At 35.7% G+C, this 20284-nt stretch overlaps 1 protein-coding gene across 1 annotated transcript; it reads right to left on the bottom strand.

The window, feature by feature from the left end:
• Positions 1 to 1052: 1052 nt before the first annotated feature.
• On the bottom strand, positions 1053 to 19251 carry TNKS2 (tankyrase, TRF1-interacting ankyrin-related ADP-ribose polymerase 2). The gene is made up of 20 exons (XM_009700434.1): positions 19066 to 19251; positions 18012 to 18133; positions 17420 to 17511; positions 17241 to 17319; positions 16031 to 16202; positions 15246 to 15325; positions 14667 to 14812; positions 14072 to 14237; positions 13558 to 13777; positions 13026 to 13135; positions 12126 to 12314; positions 11152 to 11404; positions 10410 to 10492; positions 9694 to 9814; positions 7197 to 7294; positions 6480 to 6554; positions 5316 to 5421; positions 3453 to 3639; positions 1883 to 2039; positions 1053 to 1599 (listed from the first exon to the last, which is right to left on the bottom strand). Exons 1-20 carry the CDS (start codon positions 19229 to 19231, stop codon positions 1537 to 1539), a joined length of 2685 nt encoding a protein of 894 aa, XP_009698736.1. The 5' UTR covers positions 19232 to 19251; the 3' UTR covers positions 1053 to 1536.
• Positions 19252 to 20284: the final 1033 nt, after the last annotated feature.

Here is a 20284-nt window from a genome sequence, read left to right as displayed (position 1 = left end):
AATATAAAACAACTAAAATATACTCCTAACCACTTTAACCCCAAATGAACTATAATTTGTATTTACATATTTTTGAAATATGTAGGTAAAAACTGCAGATGGAAAAGAAGCAGAATACACACACGAGAGCTACAATAGGGCTGACTGAACTGATCGGTGCATTCAGTAACCCCGAATGAGACTTGAACAGTGGGTTATACCTTTCGTACACTTCCTCCACCCAAGTGGTCTTACCAGGGCTACTGAAGTCAGCTGCTGCCGTGGAAGAGCTGCTCATTCTGCTTACACACTCTTTGCCCAGCTGGCCGAGCACAGGGAGCAGAACCTTGCACCCCGACCAGTTCCACTCAGCCTAAAGCACTGCAGATAAACACACTTCTATGCACCTGCTTCAGCTACAGCTTGAACATTAACATGGAAGAAACACAGGAGATGACAGGATGGTTTTTAACATTTCCACCTCGCAATACTCGTATCCTGAGGGCACCAAAAGGTAGATTAATTTATCAAAATAAGCATACAAAAAAAGCCAAGTTGTTTGCCCTCATATTAGGAATAAACTATTTAACTTCCCAGCTTAAATGTAAGCAAGAGGAACTCAAGAAAGACCTCCTTGAGGTTAATTTTCCAACTACATTCAAAGAAAATAATTTACTAAAACTGTAACTTGCAAGGTCTACTAGCCTTGAAGTGAGGATACAGGTTAACTATATCTATAGTTAAATAAAAAAATTCAGAAGACATTTTACAGGAATAAAATATGCAACTCTAGGAAGTAGGTGGAAAAACACTTTAGTATTCATCTGGAACATTCTATTTCCATAGCCTATCATTCTCAGGAACATATATTTCATAAATAAAAATACTGAACAAAAAATTTGCATATTCAATCTAAAGTTGGATATTTCTAAACCTCTTCAGATAAAATTTGCTTTCTCCCTCACAAATAAGTGATAAACCCTGAAAAAAAAAATTGGCTTTTCAAATCTATTGTGCATGAGAATACACAGATGAACAAACCAACATCTGGAAAAAACATTTTGTACAAGGTTGCAGTTCTAAAACACTTATATTACAAAGCAATGTAAATAAATACCAGGCTAGTACAAAAGCTCTTATTTACAGTTTTACAAATGAAAACGTTTTCAGTGTAAATGCAGTGTTTTAAAGAACACAATATTAGTAAAATGAGTTCCTGTATAGAGCATTACAGTTTCTGCTAAATTTCAATGCACTACTGTATAAAACCATTGTTTCAAGTTAATTTTTGTTTATAATTTAGTACAGCCAAACCCCAGTTTATGCCTGGAATGGTATCTGTTAAAGTGCTGAAAAAGAGGACATTTCTGAAATTGTAGAAAAACATACTGTACATTATTAAAGCTTCATCAAGTCAAAAAATGGTATATTTTGTTCACATTTGCTACCACACCACCTGTGGATGAAAGTTTTTCAACAACTCGCTGTAATTGACAGGATGGCAGCCACTGGTATCTTCGCATCCAAAGTCTGGTTATTTCCCACAAGTAAGTTGTCTTAAGCTTCCGTGGTGGCTTCAGGTTTCATAATCTGGTAAGTAATCAAGTATTCTGGATAAGCCTGAAAGAGTGACACACACATTCTTTATTATGATTTCATTTTCTGGATAAAATTAGAATGTTTTCTGGAGAGGGGAAAAAAAGTATTTATGCCAAGGAAAAAAAGGCAAAATGTCAAATGCTCAGAGCATTCAGGAAACACAGATCCTCTCACCTGCAACCACCGTTGGAGTTTGTTTTAAGACAAAAGCAAGTCCTAGCACCTCAGAAGTAAGAAAAAACCCCAACACCTTACATGCCTTAAAAAAATAAAGCCTGAAAAAACAAACCAAAAAGCCATTTACCTGCTCCCCTCTGTAAATGACATATTCTGCCAATGCCAATCCATTTACACTGGGTCGCCCAGTAACCGAGTGATGTCCTGGGGGAGAATGAGCCATTTTCATTGCACTGAACTGCAGGAAAGACTTGCCCAGTGTTACACGACAAAACAGCAGTTGCCTGTATTAAGAGGGGAAAAACGCCATGAATAGAAAATGTTTGTGACACTCCAGAAAGACTATCTTTATAATTTGAAACTTATACTTGAGGAGAATATTAAACTTTAAAGTAACTTTAAAGCCACTTTAGTCACTCTTTGTAGTTCACAAAATTCTAAAGTTCTGAAGAAAAAAAAGTTATTCTCCCTTTAGAAAAGCTCTTCAGCCTGAGGAAAGGGTTGGTAATAACATCAAAAAATGTTTAATCTTAATTACTGGAAACAGTATGCTTAACAATGTACTCAAAGATTGTCACTACTTTTTCGTTTTTGTGGGGTTTTTTTGTGGTTAAGTTTTCTGAGGGTACCCCACATCGCTCACACTAACAACATAATTCACTTGCATTCTAACACTAGATTTGTATCTGGCAGCCAAATCAACATCAAGGCCAAGTGCAAACTCTAAGTCAACATGAAATACCTCATATTAGCATTTGTCAGTAAGTTATGTTGTTTTCATTACAAAAAGACAGAACAAGGGTACTTATTTCTTTACATATGTACTAATGCAATGGCAATGGAATCTCTGCATTTTTGTAGACCAATGTTATGTACCATTTTGCTCACACAAAACTTTTGCTTTTCTAACTCTTCACACAAGACAAATTAAAAAACTTCTCATTCAAAACTTTAGAAAGCATGAAAAGACCCTGACATCCTCTGTAACTCTAGAAGATTATTCTCTTTATTTGAGACTGCCAGAAAAGGGTAAGCAATATGAAAAGGGGCAGAGACTCAAGGAAGGAAACTAGAAGAATCTTATCCCTGTGATACCAATGCAAACCAGTATACACACAAACACACAAAATATTCTCCTGGTTGAAATGATGGCCACTACCACAATTAACTCCATGAAATAAGAGTAACTTTATTGTGAACTGATGGTGCCAATAAGACATAGCAGGTGTTCTGCAGAAAAGTGGATTTAAGAACTCAGTTAGCAGTAGAGAGTCCACAAAACCACTTTGATATTCTAGTGTGTGAAGCAGCAGTGATGTGGGGGCTGACTGTTGCAAAGTACATTCTCCTCAAAGAAATACAGCATCTGAGTATAACTGAATTTCTCCTTTCTCTGTAACAGGCCAGAGACTGAACTCTCATATTGCTGCATCTAGCAGATCCTGTTCACCCTCTGGCTATCTGATTTTTACAGTAAGTTAAGGGCATAGGTTTGGTTAAATGCACTCAAGATGGTTAAAGGTTCGTTAAGACTTAAAGATCAAAGTTTTCAGAAAGTCTCTATTAGGCCCAGCATATAAAGTGTGCTGAGAAGGTTTGGTTACCAAGCAAATCTTTCTTCAGAAAGAGACTCTGCTGACTTGATGGTCTGTAACACAATATACAAAGGTAAAACCAGATTCTTTTGAATGACTTACCTGTGGCAAACATAACAAGATCTATCTTTGTGAATTGGACATCCAGTGCCACCTCCAATTCCATAGACATATTGATTGCTTTTGGAAGAATTTTCAGCAAAATAAATCCCAGCTCCAAACATGCCGCCTATATAGGCATGTCTCTCATCAAAGCCTTTGTGAATGATTGCATTCACAAATGGAGAGCCTAAGAGAAAGGAAGTAAAATACTAAAAATACAGTATACAGATTTTTTTGTGTGTCATAATTCAATCATACATTCCCTGATTTTTTTTTGTACAGTTTTTCTACACATACAAAGAAATCAATCTCCAGAAATTCTGACCTCATCATTTACACAGCAAATTTGCTAGAGGTATTACATAAATGACAGTAGCTGGATACACAAATGATAATATCCGAGACAACTCTTGCTGCAAGAGAAGGCTCTACGAATCTGCACTCCCTTTCACAGAGCTTCATTCTAACCAAGATTCATTGAAAGCATTGCTATGCAAATCCTGTCTTCTTGTAGGTTGCATTTAAAAAGGAATAAATGTAAACCAAAATTTATTTACTTGCAATGGTCATGAAATTTAGCCTTAAAAAAATAATCTGTTCAAAACGGTTGGATCCTGCATCTGATACGCATTAATTTTCACAAAACCTGCAGGTTTTTTTAGTAAGGAATTTTATAACAATATATACAAATATGAAAGCACCTTTAGAGAAAAGCTGTTCTAAGAGAACATGGCATTTCAGACTTATGTTGAGAATTACAGTGAAAATAATCCAAAGCCTTATCCTCCAGCCTAAAGACAATAAAACTGTGTATGAAGCAGAAGAACATTCCAGATGAGAATGATAAAAACCTATGACAATTGCCCATCATCTTCTGCAAGTAGCATACGTGGTTAAACTCGTATGTTAATGCTCAAAAAAGATTACATAAACTAAAGACTTAAAAACCCCTGAACACTCACAAAGTATTAATTGCTTTGTTCCAGGGATAATTTTGTTATTATCAAGCTAATTTAAAAGACTCTCCCTTAAAGACAGGTCATTCCACTAAAAGGCCTTTTCCTCTTACAGGGGTACAGACCAAAGTCAAAAGACGGGATTTAGATATCTAGAAGTTAGGGCAAGCAGTTAATTATTGTGTTATTGCTGCTTCCAACAGTAATGTATTATCTTGCAAACTATATAGCTTTCATTTAATTTTGTTATTATCAAGCTAATTTAAAAGACTCTCCCTTAAAGACAGGTCATTCCACTAAAAGGCCTTTTCCTTTAGTAATGTATTATCTTGCAAACTATATTGCTTTCATTGTAAGGATGTACCTTGAACTTGCTTAACGTGCTCGTCAGGACAAATTACTGATTTGTGCACAGGAGAGCTTTCAATTGCCTTTAATTTGCTAATTATAAGCTATCTTTTCTGGAATGATGAACAAGAACTAACTCAGCAAATTATAAAAACAAGAAAACAAAAAAAAAATCCCACCCCAAACCCCAAGACAACCCATAGCAGAATAAAGTTTGACCTTTAATCATTTTGGTCATACAGCCCATAAAAAAGAATTAGTAACTTAACCAAGGAGAAGGCATACCCCTTAATCTCCACTCATAATTGCTAAATTACTTTCACTTAGAACTCTGAGGTGTCCTTTAGGGAGAGACAAGGAGATGCAAATTTCAGAAGAAAGATGCAGTGTGGTTTATGGCCCCATTGTGACATATACAAACACTTGTTCGTGTAAAACTCATGCAAAACCTAGAATCTATTTCCATTGAGAAAGATTACTTTGTTTGATCCAGTAGCAACCCTCCAATAAAGAGTGCTGATGGTGAAACGAGTTCATAAGGTGAATTTCAGTATCTTACCATGAAATAGCATCCTTTCATTAGCATGGTTATGATTCTCTTCAGAGACCTCTTTCCTCCTGTGAGTATATCTTTCCCATAGTTTTTTGTTGCACACTTTCTGAATCTGAAACAGTCAAAATGCAAGTTCTGCCCTGAAACTGAAAACTTCTGTTTGCTTTACTTGACAGGCGTTTAACCTATAGCAGCTATACCACAGTACACTTAACCTACCACTTAAATAATACTTTCCTTAGAACTGAACGAAACACAAATTCTCTAACTTATCCTGCAGAAGTTGATTGTTGTAGTATAACTTAAATCATAATTATATGCTTAATTAAGAATCAATTAATTTTAAACATCTGTTGAGTAATACTTCTTAACTTAAATATAGCAGGCTTAGTCACAATTCTACTTGAGCATCACTCCAAACATAGCTTGATGCCAAGCCACTAGTAAAAAGATGATCTAGTAAATTAACAAGTGTCTTCCATGAAGACTTCTAGAACACTTTTAAAAGAAAGTAAATTATGTACTCTCTGCACAGGTATGCTGGTCACTGGCAAAGCCATACGTGTGTAGATACAGCGTAGCAATTCTACTGGGGAAACTGTAACATCAGTTCAGAATAAAACTTCGTAGTACTTACTTGCAAATCAAAACCTCTATCATTTTAATGAAAATGACCATCCCTTCAGGGCAAAAAAAAATATGCAAACCAAAATTCCATTAAATTATTTAAAGTAAGGTTGTCTACTGCCTGTTGTTCTAAGCTTCTTTGGTGTTAAATTAAGCTGAAATAGGTACCCTTACTTCCATGCTTCAAGACTTTTGCTTTCACTTCTTGCTGTTCTTTCCTTTGCCATTCCCCCTACAGAAACCTTCTTTTGCTTCCTATAAAACCTTCTTGTCTTTTTCTTCAAACATTCTGCAGTTTTCTGTGAGGTCCTTCTATGTTTATTTTGCATAAAATTTTTTAATGACTATTAACCCATAAGCAGTTTTTCCATTTAAACTTATTCTTTGGATTTCCCTAGATTGATCTTTTCCTGGGCATATCTCAGAATGGCACATCTTATCACATTATGGAACTCAACAAACAAATGTAGAACATTTTATGGACATTTTATTTTCAGCCAAAACTCTAAAGGTGTAACCATCAACCATAAACATGTAAGTCACCTTTAAGATGTTGTATCTATTGAAGACTCCACCAGCATGTCCTCCATCTCTATGCTCTCGAACAGTACTCTGCATCTGTAGATTGAGAATTTTAAGGATGATTACTTTCTTTCAGAACACATTCAAAATCCATACCCTTCACACAGTCAAATAATCAAAAGAACTAATTCTACCTTAAAAAAAAAAACACAACAAAAACCCAAGAAATTTTTAGGCAATGACTGTATGTTAAGTAATGTCAGGTTTTGTGGATGCACATGAACAGGTTTAATGATTTTTTTTTTTAAAAAGTGTCTTGAAGAGTCCAAGGTCTAGTTTTCAAATTGAAAATGATTGTCACTAATCTATTTAGAATTTTGTTTATTCAGATTTTTGTCCTGTGTGATTACGACACTTTGGGGAAGGAAGTGACTTAAAACTGTATAACAGACAGGCAATTGGTTGCATGGAATTTATATGTTATATCTAAGAGCTTTTCTACATAGTAGAGGTTTTTAAAATACTACAAGCGTAATAACCTAGGTAAGAAAAAGATTACGGATGTCATGAGCACAGACTATAAGTGCTGCAGTCAAAGGTGGAAATTTGAAGTAGCCTTATGCAAGTTTTTCTCAGGCTTAGAGATGTTTATTGCACTGTTAAATTGTCTAGCAATACATGTTTATCTCCTCCTTCAGAAGAAATAACATACTGAGAGACTACAAAAAAAAGGCATACCTCTTCTTCTACTGATTGAAATTCCTTATCTTCAGTGGACAGATCTATGAGAATAGTTCCGCTACCAGAAGTATTTAGAGTCAGGTATGGGTTAAGTCCTGTGAATACAACAAAACACAGTAACAGTTTCTGAAACTGCTTTAAGACTGCTGATTTTGAATGATAACCAGTAAGAGATTTTTTTTTTTTTTTTTTTAAAAAGGGACTATTTTCTCAAAACTCTGTTTACAAGATGAAGAGGTTAGCTGCTAAGGAAGGCAGAGATAACCAATGACTTTAATTGTGTTCCATCAGCCACATACATTCTTGTGGATGCCAAAGTGCAATCCCTAAAATTACTTTGTTAGTTTCAAACAAACTTTTTCAGCATCTCTGTTTATAACCTCTACCCATACATTACCATGCATACACTATAAATGCCATGAGAAGCACAGCAGCTGGGTTTAGATGCAGATGAACGGCAATAATTTTCATTGATCTGTGGATACTGATCATTCTCTCAACAAGAATAAACATTTCAGACACACTAACCCATTTGTCTGTGCTTAGCTCAGTATGTTAAGGTACATGACCAGGGAAACTACATGTAAACAGTTGCTTTCTTAAGAGTTCATTTCAACTCTAGGCAGTGAAACAGTGAGCAACCTGTCCCTGTACAGAGTCCATGTCTACTGATGGCAATGGCAATGAAGGAAACTTCTCAATCATTCCAAATAAGAAAAAAAATTGGAATTTTATGCAGAATCCATCGTCAATTTACATACAGACTTCAATCACAACTAGCAAGTAATGGGAACGGAATTACTGGACATAAGAATACAAAGAAAAAAAGTGTATCAGGTGTCTTTTTGCCCATGGCCTTCCCAGACAACTAGCAGGTGATCACAGTTAGATGCTGGATCTGTCATAATCTCTCTAGAAAGGAATAATGTGGGGAAAAGGGAAATTACAGATTCATCCAGTCAGGAGCCTCATGTTAGCAGTGTGCAACTAGAATATTCAGGAGCACGAAACTCTGGCACGAAATCATGGTAATAACACTCTTCCACAAAATCCCTACTAACCTCAAAATAACGGCTATACCATGTTCAGGAAGAAATATCAAAATACCAATGCAAACATACTTGAGTGCACGGAGCACAATGGCAAGATATAGAGAAACTGACAGAACAACCAAAAGACAACAATCCTCCCCTGTCCCAAAAACACACCCTAGAAAAAAAATTAAGAGCTGTTGAAATAGTCTGTTTAAGTACTTATGCCGGTGGTTAATGTTACAAATGAAAATGTCAGGCCTTTTAAGGCAAGACAGCAAGAGTCTAGAAAGAATGGGGGTGGGAGTGGTGAAGGATTTAGATGTTTCACATTCTGTCTATATACAGATGTATTAAAATTCGTACAAATATACTTTTATTAAAAAAGACATCATTTCTACTCGCAAGGAAAAAACAGTGTATGATTACTGGTTGTGTAAACTTAGAACTCAAACAGGACATGAGGCTGAAATGACACCTTAAAAGTAACTTCTATCCAAAATACCCAATGAATCTGTCAAAAACCATCTGACAATTAAGAGAAAATTATGAGGATTCGCTTATACTTCATTACTAGGAAAAGGATTGTCTTAAGGGTTGGTTAATCCTGTTTTAAGACACAAAAATAATTTGGAGCTTGGGATAGTGACTCTCATTACTATGGAGTGCAGATTTTAGAATGAGAATTCACAGATGGCGTCTCAAGAGGGAAAAAATCCTACAAATTCTAACTAATTTATTCAATTTCTACGAAACACAGCAAAACAACAGTAAGTGATGTTTCAGTGAGACAAGGAGGAAAAAAAGGTTTGTTTGGGTTTTTTTTGTCTCTTAAGTAGCCGTAGTTAAATGAAGCATACTATTCCCAGGATTGTGCTGGTATCAACAGTGCTGCACAAATAAAGAGGTTTTAGCATAAACTTCAATACAAGCTGAAGCTGTTAAACAAAGCAATTATGTTAATTTTTGTTCACTGGAAGCACACGAACTGTATTTTTAAAGGACAGTATATGTAAGAATTTCAACTGGCTTTCTGAGAGAGCAAACGTAGTATTCTTTTGCGGAACCCAATGCAACAGTATATAACAGACCCTAGCCCATCAATAGAGAATGTGCCCTGCTCTCCAGAATGCTCTGAAGAAGGTAAATAGCCCCTACCTTAAAATGCTTACAGTTTTTTTGCACTAGATCTACACTTTACCTAAGTAAACACAAAACAGTAATCATGAAGAAAAAAAAAATAATTAGAGAACCGAAAAGCAAGATTCACAGTAATTCACAGCACAAATAAAAGTGCTTATGTTTCAAGTTAAAGACATTCTTGTCATTTGAAGTGCCATTTTCTAGGAAAAGTTTTATTATCAATTCTTTTTAATGTGATACAATTTGGAATAATCTAAAGCATTTGTAAAAATGTATTCTGTAGAGGCAGTGTTACATGATAATCTGAAACAAGTATATACCTTGCTGTCCAGAAATGAGTCGTTCAACTCCTTTAATGATTTTATGCCTATGGCCATAAGCATTAATTCCAATTTCCTTTAATTCTTTGTGTCCCATTTCAACCAATACATCCAGCGTTATCTATAATGAAAGCAACACCATTTTTTTGTATGACACTAGACTAGAACAGCTGCCAGTGAAAATATACCTCACAATAGCTGAGATAAAAAGCAAGTGTGAAAAGAACATGAACATAGGAGACTTGAGTGTATTATTCTCATACTTTACTTTTACTTAACTGTTTTCTCCAAACTTTTGTCTTTAAATAAATATCCTACAAAATACAATCGTGTAACTCGTATTTGCTTGCAACGATCATGCTTCTGATTGAGAATACAATTTTCTAGGTGTATTCAAGCCAACAGAAACAAAACCAGAAATTACTAATCAACACTGACTACTCATTTACTCCACCATTTATACCACTGAAAGGAAACACGTCTACACTCTCAAACTGATACAGACATTATCGCCTGCATTTTTTTATATATACATATATTTTAACATATATTTATATTATATATCAATTAAAAAAATCCAGTTACACTCCTTTCCTTCATTCAACTCCTCCTGACATTCACTCATTTTAAATGCGTCTCATTACGTTATTCTAAACAGTCAGTATTTATTCCCTTGCTTTCTAGCTGAGTATCTGGAAATAAATATAGCTACTTACCTGTTCTCTCTCAAATATATCAATTAGATGTTCAAGGCCAAGGTTCCGCACAAACTGATTTATGCTAAAATCTACACCTGAAACTGGGTAAGAAGAAACACTCACAATGAACATTCATACATGTATTGTAAAATAAAGTACGGGCATCTCACACTGTCTGTGGCAAAATAATGAGAGAGACAGAAATTCCTGGTCTTCTGAAGATGGGGAATAAATATCTGTATCACTCATCAATGGCAACTATTACTTAATGTACCCTAGTACTCTAAGATTTCTACCCCTCCCAAAAGCAGTCTTCGTGCTTCTATGAGATAAGCAACTAACTAGTTATGAGAAATGCATGTTCAAATAGAAAATACTTCGAGAATTAAAACATTACAGAAGTAGCCTTTTCAAGATATCTGATCTAAGAATAGCCTCTTAGAAACTAGATAAAGTTTGTAGTAAAATACTGCTTGGTATGGAGCTAGATTTCATTTGACTTCTCTTTTAAAACACAATTCACCATTTTGGTTCTGTATGGCAAAAAAGGAACATTTTACAAAGATTCTGTAAGGGGAAAGTACTAAAATCTTACACTCCAAGACTTTCAGACTTTTGTTCCTCGTTAACAACATCATACGGAATAGGGTTACTGCATATACTGTAGTAACTGTGGGTATGTGTGGGAAACTTCACACTTGTATATTCTTTTTGCCATATGGTAGAAAATGTTATTCATTCCTAACTGAGAAAGCCTCACCTTCTTTTTTCTCCAGAACAGTAGCTCCCTCTGCACTGTTTGTACCAACAACAGAAGGAAGTTCAGAAAAACTACCAGACAAGTTGTCAAGACTACTTGCAGCTGACAGACTGGATGGACTGGATGGAACAGAAGACAAGGAATCAGCTGTAGAACCTGTAGCTTGAGACACACTTATAACCTGAGGTTTGTAGCAAGTCGGTAAGGCGGAAGGAGGCATTGCCGCTGTCAATAATGCACTGACATCATCTGCCTAAACAGCAGAAAACAACTTATTAAAACAGAGGAACACTTTTACAAAAGGTTTTTTTCTTAGAACGCATTACCATTGTTTCAGAATTCTTAAGTATACTGCAAAATATATAAATGCATATAGGAAGAATATGCATTTTACAATGCAGTTTACAAATGGCCTTTTGTGCCAACAGCATACACAAAACTGTAAAATATTTGTAAGTAAAAACTGTAATAAGATAAAAACTGTAACAAGATAAAAAGTAAAGACGTCAATATTTCTAAAAAACTTCAGGGACAGTTAAACATAATTCATTTTCTACGAAAAACAAACAAAAGCTTTCACTAGCAATCAGAATTTATGAAAAAAAAAAACCAACCAAAAAAACCAACCAGTTACTCTGAGTGTAGCTTTGAATTGTATTATAATACTTAGAAAAAACCACCCAAAAACCTAACAGCCAGATAGTTTCCTAAATTTATACTGGTACAAAGTTTGTTTGTTTTCCACTCCATCTTGAAATAAGAATTCTTGAGCAAGAAAATATTTAAAGAAATTTATATTATAAAGGCTCTACTGACTTTCCTTACCAGGCATATATATACACCGGAGGAAACCCTAGTATTTAAAATTTTGCAGAAGTTGCTGTATTACTATTTTTTTCTTAAAGGATAGGTTTTAGATGAGCTGCCACAAATGGCAGGTAAGTAGATTTCCCAAGAAGAGCCCCATCACTCACAGTGACCAGGTCCAATGGTGTTTGTCCTTCTTGGTTTTTCAGAGTAGGATCAGCCCCATGTGCCAGCAACAAGGCACAAAGCTGTGTCCTTCCTTTCTGGGCTGCTTCATGCAGAGGTGTGAAAGCCCACTTGTCCGTAGCATTCACACATGCATTGTACTTTATAAGTAAAGCCGCTACATCAACATGCTGGAAAATAAAAACACCTGTTAAATTCTAAAGCACCACACTGTACTAAACAAACTCAGAACTATTACTGATACTTCTCTGTAATTGTCATTCTGCATTTTCTCAGAATACATTTAGTTTTTAATTATGATTAAAAAAAAAAAAAGTATTAAAAGAAGGTGTTTTCTTCCTCACCTATAACACACCAGCAAAAAGTTAAGATTTCTTTTCTTGTGAAAAAAGGAGACTACAACAGAATCCCAAATCCAGGGGAATCTGAGGGAAAAGAGACTGGATTTGAACTTCCAATTTGGAAAGTACCCCAACTGTTTCGACTAAAGACTTAATGCAAGCATAAAGACCCAGGAAGTCCACAAGAACAATTAGTGTCTCAACATCAGTGAAATACGTGAAAATGAGATCTTGCTGATAAAAACTGACTGGCATAGGTAACAAAATGCATTTTATGGAACACCCTTCAGGCTGCTGGCTAAGTCTTCATGTTCAGAAAACTCCATTCTGTAAACTGCAACCACGATTTTACAAATTCAACAGTCTTCACCTACATAAATGAGCTGACTATGATCAATTTTTGTGTGTGTGTGTTTTACGAATAAGATTACATTACAACTCAATCGCAAAAGCTTTCTAGAGAGTATTGGCTCACAGTGCTGTAAATGAAATGTGTAACTTATTTATTAAAAAAAGCTTCAGAAAGTTTGAGATATTTACCCCATAAGATGCCGCATTATGCAGAGGAATCAAACCTCCTTTATCCTGTGCATTCACATCCGCTCCATGCTGTAACAAGTACTCTGCAACCTCCAAATTGTTGTAACCAGCTGGAAGGTTGCAAAAGGACAGAATAAATAGAACATGCTAAAAAACCAACCTCAACAGCCTGTAGAGAAGCAATAATTCACTTAAATTACTTAAAAGTTAAGATGTCCATCCCAGGGAAGACAGTGTACTGCCTATTAATGAGGACAGCTTCACTCAATTTAAGAGGATTTGGTTTTAAAACCTGTCAATAAACAATAAAAGATCCTCTTTGGCTAGAGAGAATAGGAAATTAAAGTCATTAGAGTTAAACAGTTTAGAAGAGGAACATAAGATTGATATGCATAAAATACTAAATTATTTTTTTTAAAGAGAAAATATGGAATCCTCTAGCTTAAGGCTACACTTTAAACTTGCTTAGACATAAAAAGTTCAGCCACAGTAACTAGTAACTCTCATCAAACCAGTTAATTAAAACACTGACCTGCTAAATGTAGGGGTGTTGAATGCCGTCCCTGTGTGTCCCGACAGTTGACATTGTCAGGTGAACACAGCTTTTTCACTCGGGCCAAACAACCTTTCTTTGCAGCATCTAGTAGAGCTGCATCTCCTCTAAGTAAGTCTTGAATATCAGTATCACCATCTTTAACTAGGTCTAGAGGAGTATTTCCATCTCTGTTTTTCTTCGTAGGGTCAGCTCCATGCTGTGCACATCAAAACCAGGTGGAAAGTACGTAAGTAAAATAAACAGGTTGCGTCTTAGGCATCTTATGCCTTATCGAGCAAATATTCTGATACATATATGAATCCTACAGGGACCCTTCCATTTCCTGTGTCAGAAAGGACAACATAGTTGCTAATAGTATCCCTTTTACTGAAAACATGCATTTAACTACAATCATTCAGAAAACACAAATCAATTTCGCAAAGAAGTCCAATCACATCGCAGACCGAACAAGAAAGAAAAGAAAGTAACCTCCCTCCAACATATGTAATACCTGTAATAGGAGTTTGCAAATCTCATATTTTCCTTTTGCTGCAGCTTCATGCAAGGGAGTGAATTTCCACAAGTCAGCTACATTGACAACTGCACCATGTTTAACCAGCAGTTCTGCAACTTCATAGTGACCATAGGAGCAAGCATTATGTAAAGGGACAAGTCCTCTGCAAACAATTAAAAAAAGAGAAAAATTCTCTTTAAAACTTGGGCCTTTTTTCACAAAGTGATATAAACTTAAAACACAATGCACCTTCAACAATCAGACCATAACAAAAACTTTCTTTTTTAAAAATTTTCCACAATAGTCTAACAGAGTAGGAATATCTACTGCCAAAGTTGTAAAAATGCAATCAGCAATGGCACTGAAGAGAAGTAAAAACATAGGCCAGAGAAATTCTTGACACTCTAGTCTCAAGTACTGCAAAATACTTTTGTGGGCATTCTGAACAGCTTCATTCTAACAAAACTTTTCATGAAAATAAAAAAAATTGAATGTCTGAAAAAAGATTGGATGGTTATCAGCTAGCAATATTCAAGAGCTGACAGATATCAGCAATTACAATTGCCAAGAGAATATACATTTGAGTATTTACCCCTTATCTTTTGCATGCACATCAGCTCCATGCTGAAGAAGATATTCGACAACAGATACCCTATTATATCCAGCTGCAAAATGAAGTGGTGTAGACTGACGTCCTTCAATATCTCTGCAGTTCACACTTTGAACTGTACATAGTTTCTGTGAAATTCCCAAAACAAAACATACATCACTATATACAGTCTTGGCATGCTTTCATTTAGTCATAAAATGTTGTTATACCCATCTAATTTTGAAAAACTGTTTTCATTAAGAAGAAAGTTTATTTCTTCATTTATTTTTACACAAACCCTTTACTTTTCACAGATTGCGTCCCAAGAAAAAAAAAACCCTAAATACTCCTTCCTCCCAAATCCACACCTGTGACTTCTTATTTACACTTTTTATAGAAGACAGACTTGTGGAGGTGGTGAACGTTAAATTTTGTCATCTGTAATATTTGTACAATACAGAGGTTTTAGGACAGTGATCACAACTCTAAAGCAGTCAGTAAAGTGCTGTTCGATTGCTTGTTTTGAGAAATTACAGTTTGGGATATAATTCCCTCTTATTTTTAGGACAGGTTTAAGCTTACTTTTACAGTATCCACATCTCCAGCCTTGGCAGCCTCCAGCAACTGTCGATCTGCATCAGAATTACCTAATGGGATACCTTCTGCAAAATAAATGAGGTTGCATGACAGGTAAGTGTATGTAGTTGAAGAAATTTGTTAAGAGAGGAAATCATTTGAGTATTTCAAGGATTTCCCTTTTTAAAAAAAAGCTCACCAATTACAGACAAGTTTTCTCTTTTTTTACTATGTACAACTGTAGCTACTAGCTCTAACAGTGTTTGCAAAGTTGCCTTTAGCAACATGCTTCCTATCCATTTTGGAGTACCATGGAACCAACTAAACATTCATATTTCAGGTTCAGAATTAGACTCTATCAAGAAGCTTACTTCTGTGTACAACATCCAAACTTTACTCTTGAACATCCATGTAGCCTGTTGCCTCTGCTCACAAATGCAAAGCAGCCATTTTTTGCTTTTGAAACTAATTTTCTACTTACAAGATTCCCTCCTCCCTATGTCAGGATTTTTCCAAAATTATTCCAGGTGGCTATACCATGAAACATTCTAAGCATATCTGACCATCTGTGTAGCCAAATACTAGAGAGTAAATAATATTGTTAACTACACCTACAGCAGGCACCCTCCCTGTGCACATGGTCATGTAACAAGAACTGCACAATCTAGTACTGTCTTTTGTAGAAAGTACTTTGGGGGGGGACTTGTGTTCACTATTATTTCTTGGCAGCACTCAAAATAGCAAGTAAAATGAAGCATCATACTACTTCAGAGGTGGATCTTCTGTAGTACCTTGTAGTAGCTGTTGCACACTTTCAGTCCCCATTTGTAAGGCTGTAAAGCCCTGCAGAGACACAATGGAAGGATCACATCCAGAACTCAACAGCAACCTGCAAGTCTGAAGATGACCACAATGTGCTGCTCTATGAAGAGAGGTCTGGCCAAGGTTATCTAATGCATTAACCTAAAAATAACACAGACAAGAAATACCCCCATCAAAATTTAATATTAAAGCTGTTTCATTGCTGACTGGGAGAGTTTCACAAGTATTCTTTTTACTTTTAATTAAAGAACATATTCAGCATATTTCCAAAGGTCATGAGATTTCAAAAGATAAAATTTAAACAAAAGCAGCTCATAAAGTTATAACTACATTTACTGAGGAAGAATAGCCCCCTTTTACACGCATGCAAATAATCCAGCGTAAACAGTTACAGCTATTTCACCACACACAGAAGTACACCGTTATTTTCCTCATGGCAGCACAAATCCTCAGTGCCAACATGTAGAACACCTTTTACCTGCATTGGCTTATTGTGGTTTTTCAGACTGAGGACTTTTTAAGTGTTTCAGTCAAGGTATAGTTAACAATTTAAAACTCTGCACCCAAAGATTACTTGTGTTCCCTACTGTTCCTCTGGTTTTGATCATTGCTTTGGAAACTTCACAGCAGTCAGGCTGTCATCAAATTTCCATGAGAGCAAGGTTCAGCTCCTAGTTTTGGAGGATTCAAGCATTACAGAGACTATCTCCTTTCCACTTTTCCTTTTTGTGGAAATTTGAACTAACCACTGTGTTATGATTTAACATTTTGCCTTCACTGTAATTTCTACTGCACACAACATCACATAAAGTCTGTTATACAGTTCAGTCTAGCTTCTTGTTGTTTGTATATATCCCCTACTTTTTTTTTTCTCTTAAGCATTTCCTTACTACTACTGGACAATGAAGCATCAAGTAAGACACTCTACAAGCTTTCAGTCAACAGTAAGAAGAACTGCATCCACACTTCTTCTAAAATACAACCAAAAAACCAATGATGCCTCAATGTATAGGGCTGTAACGACAGACTGATGGCCTATGCCTTAAGTGTATAGATATATAACCTTCCAAAACGAATTATTTTAGAAAAGTCTGTCTACTCAGCTGTCCATTCTCACAGTATGAAAACCTACATAGCAGGCAAACCTCAACAAAAAAACCTATGAAGAGTAACTCATACCTTAGCTTCATGTTTCACAACTACTTCAACAACATCATTATGAGCCTTTTCTGATGCAACATGCAGAGGAGTCAAGAAGCTTTAAAAAAAAAAAAAGAAAGAAAGAAAGAATAATTCAAAATGTATTTTGCAAAATCTTCTAAACAAACACTTAGGAGTATTCATTTGTAACCACTCACTCTTTTGTTTTTTCATTGATGTTGGCTCCTTTCCTCAGCAGCAATTCACATACTTGTTTTCTCTTAGGATATGGAGATGCAGCAGCACAGTGCTGAGAACATTAAAAACCGTAGCATTAAAAACTAGCTAGCAATATATAGGTTTTACTGCTTGCTGATCACCCGGCAGTTAAGAGCTGGTTGTGTGCAAAGTCAACAGAAAAAAAAGTACTCATAGAAGCTTATTAACTTGGGAGATTCCACATGGGCTTTGCATTTACTTTGGTATTTTCCAGAGCTTCCTCTCCAATAATTGCTGGAAACCTTCAAGCTTTACAAACAAACCTACCATATGTAGCTTGCTGTTGCTTAAAACTAGAGTATTCTACAGAAAAACAGTCATTTACACAACCCAAATTAAACAGGTAATTTAGATTAGTCTTTAACCTTAAGAACAAAATATCAATGTTACTTGTTTGACTAGACATTGGATCTTCCAGGTTGGTTTGCATTACATTGTTTGATACTGAAATTTTTAGTTCTAAACTATTACCTAGTATGTTTAGGTCAGCCACAATATATGCAAAGTAATTAATAAATCCTGAGGTATTACCAATGCTGTCTCATGTGTCTGCGGATGCTTGAAGTTCACTGTCTCCAAAGAAAGATGCTTCTTTATACGAGCTACATCTGATTCTCTTGCAGCCTGCAGCAGTGAGTGACCTTTGAATTCATCTTTAAAAAGAAATAAATATATACCAGAAGGTTACACTCCTTAATTGGAGAAGGATCAAGAGGACTGTTTCTTTCAGTTTGATAAAAATATGAATTTTATTCAGCAGACCATGGTGCAGACATTTCCAACTCAGACTTAAGCTTTTACATCACTTGACAGAAATTGTTAGCTAAGTGAAAATACTACAGGAATGCACTTTGTTTTAAACCAAACCCAGAGACATCCAACCGGCTGAACAAGATCTATTTCACTCAGCACTGTTCTAGGTTCCACTCTTTGCATATGTACCAACTAAAGCATATATAAATCTCTACTTTTCACCTGTCTTTGGGAAACGATTTCTAGATGCTAATATGAAGTCTAACGTTCTATTTACCAATAACTTCTGTACAAGTCCCACAAAGTTGTTATTTGACTGCTCAAGGATAGAATTTGAGGGCATTCTTTTCAACTCCTTAAGTCTGCTGGACAAAAATCAATGCCTTTCAACAATTTCTTTGAATTTTCAGCGATTGTGGCATAGTCAAATATATTCAGCATTCTAAACAGTTATGTTTTTTCTTCAAACCAAACACAGTGGAATAAAAATGAGTATTTCAACAGTCTTGATGCAATGACAGAAGCAAGTATGGAAAATGAAAGTGTACTGGCAAGGTCGTGATGGAAAGCGTGTATTCAGAGGAAAAAAAAAGCTACAAACCCCATCACAACCACATGACTATAAAACTGACAATAAAATTATTTTAAATGCTTACATTCCAAACACGTAACATTTTCAAATTATCAACAGTGAAATGTACTGTCCAACTTTGCTTAATTGCTTGGAAAGTGTAAGCATTTTCCAAACTTGATTTCTGGCAGGTCACTCTCAAGGGAACCTAAGTACACATTACAATCTGTAACTGTATAACTGATCTCACTTTATACTCACATGCTAATCGTTCTTTTAATTGGGGTGTTGGAGCCAAATCAATGGTGCTTTTGTTGTGACAGTTCAACAGTGTTGGGTCAGCACCATAACTTAACAAAAGAGAACATACTTCCACCCTGTTCTTAGAAGCTGCTTCATGCAGAGGGGTGAATTGCCACAGATCCATTGCATTCACACATGCTCCATGCTTGAAAGGGAAAGGGGTAAAAAAGATGCAATATCAAAACCAGATCATTAGAAAAAGGCTTTCATCATTAGTTTCAATGCTTTAGACCGTTAAGACAAAAAAAAAAAAATAAAAAATCAATGCTTGTATGCAAACTGTATCCAAGACATTCTCCAGACATTCATTCTCAATATAACACAACACTTCAGCACATTGCAGTTTTGAATCCTCTAGTGTCTCAGGTTGATTCAAAGAAGCCAAAGGTAGGCTAGTCTCTTCAGGCTTTCTCCAGCATCTCCAAAACGAGAGTAGCTCTGCTACAAGTCAAATTGGAGAAAAAGCCTAATTCATGTTTGAGCAAGGTGCTTGTTGCTCTAGAAAAAGTTAGAGTGAACAGCTGCACTAAGATAAGTATGTTCTGTGAATAACCCCCAAGATATGAATACCAAGATATCTAGAAGGAGATAGGCACTCAAAGTCGACTCCAATTCAAAACACTTAAATACAAGTTTCTGCATGATTAATATCTGTGTAATTCTTCTCCAGTAACATTATGTATGCACCTTGAGTTCTGTCTGTAAGCAGGTCTGATAGGACCTGCTCTTTCCCCTTGCTCCTGTTAAAGCTGTAGTGCTTTGCAAAAAATAATTCAAGATTCACTGGAGCAAAAATCCAACAGGGAACAGAACTGTAGCTTAACAGTTAAGACACGCAGTAGTGTCTAGGCAAGAGGGGTTTTTTTTTGTCCAGTAGCGCAACTGTAAAGTTTCACTTTACAATTGGCTTCTGAAGTTAAAAAAATCTTGACTATTTATACTTGCTATAATAGATGCTTATCTCAATAATTTTTTACCTGATTTTTGCTAAACAAATAGAAAGACACATGGAATTAGTGGGGACTGAGACATACAGGATAGAACAATAACAGTTATTCCCTGAGCATCCAAACATCTAGAGTTATCTGATGGAAGACCCTCAGCTGTTATAATGATTATGATTTGCTGTAGCAGCTGAGAATGGGCTGAGTTCAAAAGTCCCCTGGTGGATAACACT

This window comes from Cariama cristata, unplaced genomic scaffold, assembly GCF_000690535.1.
Source record: "Cariama cristata isolate BGI_N322 unplaced genomic scaffold, ASM69053v1 scaffold3590, whole genome shotgun sequence".
Classification (NCBI taxonomy): domain Eukaryota; kingdom Metazoa; phylum Chordata; class Aves; order Cariamiformes; family Cariamidae; genus Cariama; species Cariama cristata.
This window is presented reverse-complemented; position numbering and strand designations above follow the sequence as displayed.

Coding starts and splice junctions, on each gene's coding strand:
- TNKS2 (XM_009700434.1), bottom strand. CDS start 19,231: ATGGATCTGTGGCAATTCACCCCTCTGCATGAAGCAGCTTCTAAGAAC. Junction 13,136..13,557: donor AACACCCCTACATTTAGCAG/GTCAGTGTTTTA, acceptor GCAACCTTCCAG/CTGGTTACAACAATTTGGAG. Junction 11,405..12,125: donor CACCATTGGACCTGGTCACT/GTGAGTGATGGG, acceptor TCTGCTGTTTAG/GCAGATGATGTCAGTGCATT.